Consider the following 10769-nt stretch of genomic DNA (forward strand, 5'->3'; position numbering starts at 1 on the left):
ACAAGATTACTGGATCCCCATGCAGATATGAGGTCCAATATCCTATTGAGCTCAACGACAAGATCAGATCGCTCTCTGTCAGTATCGGCGCGCCCAGCTGCGGGGAATCCATGATATCCCCCATGAACAGTGCTATCATCTGCATAACAATGAATATTCCCAAGTGGAAGCATATCATTGATATGCAGAAGGAAAAGCGTGGGAGATAGGACGGATCCCTGCGGTACGCCGGCGTTCACATTCACGAACCTCGAAATGCTGCCGTCAGAAACGACGCGAATTCTCCGCTCACGAAGGAAATCGGCAATCCAGCTGCATAACTGGGCTGGCAAACCGTACGCCGGGAGCTTGGAGAGAAGAGCTTTGTGCCAGACCCGATCGAACGCTTTGGCTATATCGAGGCTAACAGCCAACGATTCGCCACGTTTGTCTATAGCCTCACCCCAAATATGCGATAAGTACGCTAGAAGGTCACCCGTTGATCGTTTCGGACGAAACCCATACTGCCGATCATTAATTATGGAGTGATCTTCTAGGTATTGGGTCAGTTGTTTATTAAGGATCCGCTCTAAAACCTTGCATATTATGGAAGTAATGGCTATGGGACGGTAATTATGCGGGTCTGATCGGTCGCCTTTTTTGGGAACTGGTTGCACATTAGCCTCTCTCCAAGAGCTTGTCTCTACAACACAAAAAATACCCCTGCGTTTGGAAGAAATCGAAGGTTGTACCAATCCATAAATCTGACCCAAAGATGGATATAAAGAATTATCGAGCAGTCGTGGTTATCTCTGTCTTTGCTAAGATCATGGAAACTGTACTATATAATTTAATTTATGAGCAACTTAGGGGCTGGTTCTGTGATCAACAGCACGGCTTTCTGCCAGGTCGTTCAACAGCTACTAATCTATTTAATGTTACATCTATAATTAATGACAATTTGGATTCTAAAAAACAGGTAGACGTAGCATATTTCGATTTTCAGAAAGCCTTCGACCGAATCGATTGTGACGTTCTCTTAGAAAAACTGGCCATCACAGGTTTCTCTTAAAATCTAGTCCCTTTCTTTGCAGATTATCTCAAACTCCGTGAACAATATGTGCAATACGAATACTGTCAATCTGATGCATATATAGTCAATTCAGGCGTAGGGCAAGGTTGTAGCTTGGGGCCATTGATGTTCCTAATACTTATTAACGACTTACCCTCATGTATCAATCACAGCACATGTCTCATATTTGCAGACGATGTTAAACTAACTAGGGCCATTGTGACTGACGTTGATTGTGCCTGCTACAGGAGGACATTAACAATGTACATAGGTGGGGAAGTACAAACAGTCTACATTTAAACATTAATAAGTGTGCCATAATGACCTTCACTCGCACCCATAAATGTAAACTAATACTTAATCGAAAACACCAACATAATAAGAGCGAGTTCTATTAAGGACCTGGGCACTTGGTACGACTCTAAACTGAGTTAATCAGTAAAATCAGTAAAGCCTCGCAAAAGTCTCTTGACTTCGTCTTGCGGCAGTCCAGGCAATTCAAGGATGAAATCACTTCCTGTATGTTGTATAATTCCTTTGTTAGAAGTAAGTTAGAGTGTAATTCAATAATTTGGAACCCCATACATGGCAATCATACACGAAACATAGAAAAAATTCAAAAAACATTTGTGCGTAGTCTGTACAGCAAAATCTATGGTTATTACCCACTTTTGTGTCCCACAACTTTTATTTTGGGTAAGGTTGAGTACCGCACGCTGGAGGTGAGACGAACCTGTCTCTCATTATATATTCCGTCTACTTCGCGGAGCCTCTTATAATCCTTTTTTATTGGCAATGATAGGTTTCTATGTTCCGCGGTCATGCGCGGTGCGAGCAATTGGACAACGATGTTTGCCCTGCCTATTACTCGGTGTAGATCCAGTAAGTCAGCTCCTTTCCCTCTCTCCCCGATAGACCTATTCAATTGTTCAGAGTCTAAGTTTATATTCTCCACGGGACTCTACCTCGAAACATTGACCAGACCCAGCAGTATTTAAGTTTAAATTTAGCTTTATTTTTAATCTGACATTTTATTATTTTTACTTCATAACATTTTACTTTATTATTTTCTGTATTACCTTGACATGAATTTGTTTACTATTTACGAATAATTGTGTTATTGCTTGTACTATAACTTGACCGTACTTTAATTTATAATGTATTCTGACTTCAGCAACTATTACGTCTAGATATATTCTGTTGCAATATGTTTGTACTTTATTGAAATAAATGAAAACCGTAAAGTGGTCAGCCAACCTACGGAATAGCTGGCCACTTTATTTCTTTAATATTTCCATTAGCGCTAAGGTAGAAAATATGTCAATAAAGGTATTAAATGGTAGTAAATAATGAGCACAGTTTGATTTGTATATCTCGCTTAGTCCAACCATCCTGACGGACACATCACGGCGGTATACATAACAAATTCTTCAGTGTTTTTAAAAAAATGTTACATGCGCCCTCTTAACTGACGGCGGCGCAGTATCGCGATCTTCTTGCGGTGTGTAAACCACTCTACCATGGACGTCGTCGTAATATAATTGTATAAATGGATTTTGGGGGTCTACTCGTTCTCCTTCCCAAACAATTACTGTCAAATATCAGATCCAAAAGACAATGACAACACAACTTTGTTCGCATCATGCGCCTTGTAATTTGATCGAATATTACATAATTGAAGCACTGGGAACAACAAGGGCGTTCGGCATCCAAAGCTCGTCGTGATGTTAGTGCATGAAAACATGTAACATGTAAATGTTGACAGTCAACCGTTGACCATGGGACATGTAAAGGGCCCGAAACGTCGGTTTGTTTGAAAAAACAAATATACGCGATTTAAATCCGGAAAAATAGTTTCATTTCCTATGTGTAACAATCGCGAAAACCTAAGAACTCGATATGTAAAACACAATCTAGTATCTTGTGACAAAAAGTCATGTTGATCTCCCTTCTAGATGGCGTAATTTTCGTTCATTTAGAATTAGAAGGTGATGCTCCGTTGTGGCATAGATTATAAATGTGCGTTTGAATTTGGGACGCGTTACCACCTGCAGTTTGTAAAAACTTATTTTAATGTAAGAAAATGTCAGAAACGAGCGACTTCATCCTCAACATGGAGCATCTAGGAGGCCAGTGAGACCTGCTGAAGATGATACTGTCGATTCTTTTTAGTCCAGCGAATTTAATGAATGATTAAAAATACGTTGAAGTTTATTTCAATGAAACTTTTAAATACTGATTCACAATTTATTTCCCTAAAAACCAATAATAAAACGAACGCCCCATTAATTTACCGGTTTGGAGCAACAAGGTCAGACGACACAAGGAAAATAAAAATTTCAAATGTTTCTAATTGCTTTAAAATAATAATAAAATTAACACCTGGATCTTTTAACTAAATCATAGGACAAATAAATAATAAAGAAGAGTCATATTATAAATATTAAAAAGACATATTTAAACTTATTTTAAATTTATATGTGGAACAGTTCTATAAGCAATTAAAAAAAAAGCAATTGATACATACAGATACATTTATTTCTCAGATATACAACTTGAACTAATACAAATTCTCTAAAATATTTATTTACATTTTTTAGAACAAATAAAATAAAAACCTTCAAAGAAAAAAACAGTTTCAAAGAGATTCGAAAAATAAAACTACTGCAACATCCTGCATTTCATGTCTTTTAAAACGTGTTCAGCCAATCAAAATCATCAAATTTGTATGCGCTCTGGTATTGGTTCTTTTTTAAATTTCCGTCGTTTTCTGCAAAGTCGAGCCAATCTTGTTGCTATTTTATATTTTACCCATTTTTAATTTCGACATAATAATAATAATGTGGACAATCACACCCGAGTACATTGGTCTCAACGAGGGGCTTTTTTACCAAGTGACGGGATGAACAAGTCGTGTCGTTCCAGAGCCATTCAGAACTTAAAATCGCAATATCTGAGATGCACTGCATTTTCACCTATTACCTCGAGACATAAGTTGACAAGTCGCATATGCCTGTAATTTCTTCCAGCACTCTTAGGGCGCGTTCCCATTTGGTCGTGACGACAGATTGTCGTGCAGTTTAAACTGTTGTGGCTTGTATATTTAAATGAAGTTGTTCACATAATGTACAACACGATTACCTGTCGTTCAAGACTTTTTTGACGTTACGACGACGGTAGATTGTCGTAACAATGTGAAGAACCAGAACGACAGTCGTCAGACGATAAATAAAACGTCACGATAAAAATGTGACGACAGATAATCGCAACTCAAACGACAATTAAGGCGGCTGCCGTGAACCAACAACGTCGTCACGATCTAGTGGGAACAGGATCGACAGTCGTTCAACGATAAAATTAACGTCAACGACAGGTCGTTGTAATATGGGTACAGGCTAAACACGACAGTCGTCCAACGATAAATAAAACGTTACGACATAATTAGAACGCGCCCTCATCCTTCAAAATCGAACGTAATAATCACATTACAGCTTGGCGGCAGAAATAGATAAGATGGCAGTACTTCCCCGGATGAACTCTTTCACAAGGAGCTCTACCGCTACTTCTCTGTGCTATGATTACCAGAGCAACGGAATTCACCCCAGGTCACAGCACGGAACACCCAGATCACCAGTGACCTCATCCAACGCCCACCACACGTTATGGTAATAAAATCGGCTCAAACACACTAGGTTCAACGTTGCGGAACACGACATAAAAATTCCCTTTTTTTATTAAGAATAATTAACAAAAACTTAAGATTTCTGTCGCTATTAGCGCATTTAGCATTGCCTAACATTCTAGTCCATCTAACAGGTACTAATACTAACTAACAATGTTTATTAAGATTTTAAAAAAAATACAAATTATTTACTTACTTGCTACACTTACATCGTCAGAAACAGATACCATAGTGACACACTTATACATGTTTTAATTATTGTTACAACTGTTACGTTACGTAATTGTATTTTATTGTTACAACTGTCGCGTTAAGCAATTGTATTTATTGTTACAATTGTCACTTCACGCAATCTAAATAATATGCGTAAAGCGATGTCGAATTAATGGGAACAGTGAGTGTGCAATGGCACCGCTCTTCGCACAGTAAGAATTACAATACATTAGCGAAATATAACTATAAATACAACCAACCTTAGGAAATAAGTATGTATGATAGACCATGGCTAAACGTATACAATACAATTTTGTTTTATTACTATCCATCGAGTATATAACCAGAAATAGAGACGAAATAAGGGTCATCCATCCCTGGCAACTCATCAGGCAAATGTGCCTTACATCACTTTTAAATATCAAATCTCGTTTGCTCTGAAATCACAAATTAGAAAGCTGAAATAGTACAGCGCCAACAACTGACCTGTGTGTACGTCTCCGTGTATTCCAAAAATATTCTGTATTTATTGTAATAAAGATAATATCTCTAACAATAGGGGACTGTTCCATTCGGTGGTACGGGAAAAACAGCAAAACATCTGATTACAAAACAAACGGAATCACATTTAATCGGTCATTATAGCAAAGCTCAAGTTAAAGTGGTCGATGTGAAGTGAAAGAATTGACGACAACCCGTCAATTGTTTCGAATTCGGGCTGGCCAATCGGAGCGCAGTTGTGACCGTGATGATTTCGCAGAATAATTTTCAGACAAATTAAATGACATTTCGTCTCTATTTCTGGTTATATATTCGAAGACCATGGCTATACGTACACAGTACAATTTTGTTTTATTATTATCTCTTGGCAATGTTTGTGTTTCGGATGTCACTGGATTTCTATCAGTTGCCCGTTTATGATTAAAATTCGATGTCTAAAATTGAACCTTATTTATACATAGGATAGGGATCTATTTTGCTTTATGTTTGTGTTTATGGCCGTCTATGCAAATTTAAACTATGTGTGAAAAGATTTTAAGGTTCTTCCGTAGACATATTATGTAGATTCTTTTTTGGTTACCTCTATACTTAATACTTAGAATAGAAAATACTTTAGAAAACATCTATAAGCAAAAAACTACAATATTAATTAATTATAATATATTTACAAATTACTAAACTTGTATAACATTTATATAAAGTGCACTGAATAATATTAACTATGTGCGAGACACCTTATCTTCAAAACACGAAGACAAATTTATAAATAAAAAAAAATATTTTTTGTCAAACATGCTTGGACACAGCATTACTTCCAAAAAACAAACACGGAAAGTTTGTTATTTATGGAGTGTGCGACTTATTTCCGGCCAAGGCCTGCAAAGTATGAAAATCCACAACTGTCCACTTCTCATAACTTTTAAATCTACTCACTAATAATGATCTATGTAATGAGGCAAAAGAAAAATTAATACAGCCAACTGCCTAGTGTTCGTATTTGCGAGAATTAAAATACCTACTTGTACCGCTCACTTAAAAAAAAAAGAAAATGGCGGTAACAGTTAAACTAAAGTGTTTCGGTATTCTTTTGTCTTTTCGTCTTTTTTGTATTTTGGTCGCGAAAATGAGTGCTGGTGAGAAGAGCGATAACGAAAATATAGTAATAGATGCACATTCAAGCACATTAACAGAAGGTCAGCAAACTACTATTAATATGCCTGGAAAAACAATAACATTTTGTTTTAGCAATTGTCCGAACACGTCAAATATTACTTCTAATAATAATTAATTATAAATTATTTTTTCTATTATACATCTTCCTCTTTTTAATCTTTTATTATTTCCTCACATAGTTTGAGAAAAATACTATATATGCCTCGGCGCGGAAGGGGATTGCTTGACTCGTATTAATACAAGGCCTGCCTGGCGTTCGTACTTGTAACTCATACTCGTCCAGTAATCCCTTACCGACCTCTGCAATAATGTACTATTTCTCAAACACGCTTGGAAATGTTTGCATTACTTTCAAATAAACGAACTCGGAAAGTTTGTCATTTACAGGCCGTGTAACTTCTTCCCCGCCTGTAAAGTATGTATGAAAATCCATTACTGTGCATTTCAATACTTTTAAATATACCTACTAGATGAACTATGTAAACAGGCAAAAGGAAAGCTCATATAGCCAACTGCTCGTAATTACATCATAATTTAATCGTAATTCTTCTTCGAGTACATAAACTCGATGAGTAAAGTGCGTTTCTATGTTCGTCACGAAAATAAGTTCTAACGAGAAGAGCGATAACGAAAATGCCTGCAAACACTATGTCAAATATTACTTTCAATTTTAATTAACTGTTTTTTTTTTTTACTTTTTGTACATACATCTTCTCTTTATTCTTCTATTATTACCTCACGTCGTTTGAGAAAATCACTGTACATGCCTCGGCGGGAACGGGGATTACTTGACTCGTATTAATACATTAACTCATACCCGTCCATCCCGGCCTTTGCAATAATGTCTTACACTTTTACCATCTCGAAGCCGTCGCCGATGAATTTGACCGCCGTAAAATCGGCATTTTATTTCATTGAAGCATCTGCTTCTTTGTTATTTTTTTATTATATTTCAATACAATATTTTAGTATAATCGATTTTACGATCGGCGTACATATCCAGACCCTGCCTTAGGTGCTAGAGCGGTTGGCTGTTTCAATAGCCAATAGCATGTTTCTATTTCAACCAGGGTTGTTGCTGATGGAGGTTTTTTTACACACTTGCGGATGCACAGTCAATATCAGTGAATACTGAATCTATTTACAAGAAAAAACGGTCTATTTTCTTAAGTATAATATTATTTAAATGACTTTGTGACATTTATTAACAAAATAATTAATCTGCATGAAAACTATTGATCTGCCTAGCTTAATCATTATTTAATCTTATTAACCGACTTTTAAAAAAGAAGGTCCTCAAGTCGAATGTTCTTTTTTTGTTTGTACGTTACGCGATAACTCCATATTTGTGAACCGATTTTAAGGATTCTTTTTTTTGTTAGAAAGAGGGTACCTCAGTAGAGGTTCCATTTAAATTCCACCTCTATGGGTGGCAAACTAGGGTATCAATGACTCTGTATGTTGAGATTATCAAAGTTATATTTTAAAAACAACAGCTGAGTTCCTTTTTCAGCTTGTAAATCTGTTTTTGCAAGATTTGTAAATTACTCCAGCGTGCCTTTTAGGTCAAGCCACGACTCATCGATGCAAGCGGATGCTGATTAATTTCTGCAGATTATATACGGAAGCTGATATTCGCAGAATTTTTCAAAATTTTTTGGGTATCCTCTTGCTATTGTATTGCATATTGCTATGCCCTTACAGGGTATCATATATTAAGGACTCATATGTTATACGAGTATAAGACTGTTGTAAACTTTTATATGAAGCAATAAATTGAAATTGAAATTGAAATTGAAATCCTGATTGCAACCAATCGGCGTTAAGATGTCAAAATAACGAAACGCTATTAGTTAAGACGCTCAGCTGTTCTATTTTCAAAGTACATTGCCCTTTGGCAGCGGTAAGACAGAAGCAATATTTTTTTTTATTTTTTTTATATCCACAATACATGAAGTAAATTTATAACATTGCAAATTTATTAAAACAATAAACAACGTAGCTATATAGTATAAAAGAAATAGTGCAGCTCCCACCTATTCAACGAGTCTACGCCTACACGTCATTAGAGCGTAGGATTGTTACATTATTATTTTTAACCGACTTCATAAAAAAGAAGGTTCTCAATTCGACTGCTTTTTGCGTTTATAAACCGATTTTGATTGAGAAAAACTTGGCAAATGATGTAATTCCACGCACTTTTGAGGTAGGTTTTTTAGTACTCTGTACTGAGGTTACAAAACATAATTTGAAAAAATTAAAGTATTTATCATAATATTCTCGTGCTATATTGAAATAACCTTTGTCAAAAGCAGTACTTACGTACTGATTTTTTTTAAACTAGCACGAAAAAGTCTTGATGGTAAGCGACACGCCTGTCTATAACAGTTTCAGTATCACTCGAGAATATAAATCGCAAAGATCTGTGAGACAAATAAGTTGACAAGTCCCATGTGCCTGTAATTTCACCAACCCATTACCCTTCAAAACCGGTACGCAGTAATTCTCACATTACTGCTTGATGGCAGCAATACGTAAAGTGGCTGTACCATAGATTACTCAATAGTTACTACGTAACAGATACATCACTCCTATATAAAATCGAATATACCTACGCTATAATAGTTTACTAAATCTGACTAATGACACCAGGCGGTCACTATGAGGAAAAAGGAGCCTAAGCAAGCGATTAGAGAGGTGAAAATAAAGTTGCCCGCCGTGTGCAGTCGTGCGGAACCGAATGCTGGAGTTGTACAAGGATTGTAATGTAAATGAAAGACTTGTTTCAGCGCTTGCACTGTCGTCGGTACACTAGTTAGGCATGTATCGCGTAACCTCGAGCGAGTGATGGAGCATCATACGAATATTTACTCTACGTGGAAGTTCAAAATTGTTACTTTTAATATATTTACATAGGACATACATAAAGGAGAAGTAGACCAACGTTAGGAGGAATTTGATATTAAAGGGATGGAATATCTTAGTGGGAGTTGCACCACCTTGTCTTATACTATGTAGGACATGCAAACCGGTTACCCGGTTAACCGAAGAATCCGAGTAAGTGTGTTTGTTACTAAATATGATTTATTTTAGAATCTTAGTGCCGCTGATTTGCTTTTTAATTTTAAAACGAGAAGTTGATTGATCTCATTCAAGTTGTGATTGCCATAAAATGTAATAACAATAATGTACAAAACACTAATTTGATGATTTTTTTAGTTTTCTGACACTTAAAGAATTATTTGTTTGATAATAGAAAAACATCCGAAAAAACCGGTTTTTAAAATTCCTCGGTTGTTGCATGCCTAATACCATGGTAGCAATATCGGTTCGCTCAATACGCCTGTCAAGTGATTAATAATTACAAATACTGACACCTAAATTAGGGCCTTAATTTATTTAATCTAACGACATAATTCACATGCGGTAATTAACAATTCGTCGTTTAGAAAAATCGCATCATTCAAATTCGCTACGAGTGGCAATTGCAAGTTGCAGTGCAGTCGCTTGGGAAAAGTGGCTCGTGTGACTACGCACTAACCTTCACATAATATTATTTGAACTTTCTCGAAAAAATATCGCTACGTCGCGTCTGTCATAACTGTTCTAATTCCTGTTAGGTCGAGTCGTAAACTGATATTAAATTTATTTCCAACTTATGTGAACGATGGAAAGTAAAATTGCATTAAAAAATATCGAGCTCGACAAAACGAGAACAGAAACGTGTTAAAAACTATAGCCCCGATGTAGTGGGAAAAAAATCTACGTTGCCAGTTATTATGTTTAGTCTGTTTGACTGAGATTATCTCCCCAAGACGAGTTTGCATCTTCTGCGTCTCTTGCCGCTTTTCGTCGTTTCCTATTTTTTGGATGCATTTTGTTTCTGTGCTTCTGGAGATCTTTTAGTTTCAGAAACCTGCAACAAGAAGGGGGAAATTATTTATGACAATAGTTAACATTGTAAATATTCAACCCATCAGCTTCAGTACTACATAAACACCAAACGTGTGTTTTATATGAAATTACATGAGTGTATCTCTGTCTTGAATCCAAATAAACGTGACTTAGTGCCGCATCCATACTAAACGTGATTTGTATGAAGTGACATCAGCGTGCCTTAGTACTGCATCCATACTAAAAGTGTGTTTT

The 10769-nt window shown here is 36.3% G+C and overlaps 1 protein-coding gene across 1 annotated transcript in view; it reads right to left on the reverse strand.

Annotated features, from left to right (window-relative positions):
• Positions 1-9022: 9022 nt before the first annotated feature.
• Positions 9023-10769, reverse strand: part of LOC113232217 (zinc finger protein 782-like) — a 14352-nt gene continuing 12605 nt past the window's right edge. Inside the window, exon 9 of the mRNA XM_026466870.1 lies at positions 9023-10536. Coding sequence (XP_026322655.1) covers positions 10404-10536 — 133 coding nt within the window. The 3' untranslated portion in view covers positions 9023-10403. The remainder of the gene's footprint in view (positions 10537-10769) is intronic.

The sequence above is a fragment of the Hyposmocoma kahamanoa genome, unplaced genomic scaffold (assembly GCF_003589595.1).
Source record: "Hyposmocoma kahamanoa isolate Upper Pololo Valley unplaced genomic scaffold, ASM358959v1 67, whole genome shotgun sequence".
In the NCBI taxonomy this organism is placed as follows: domain Eukaryota; kingdom Metazoa; phylum Arthropoda; class Insecta; order Lepidoptera; family Cosmopterigidae; genus Hyposmocoma; species Hyposmocoma kahamanoa.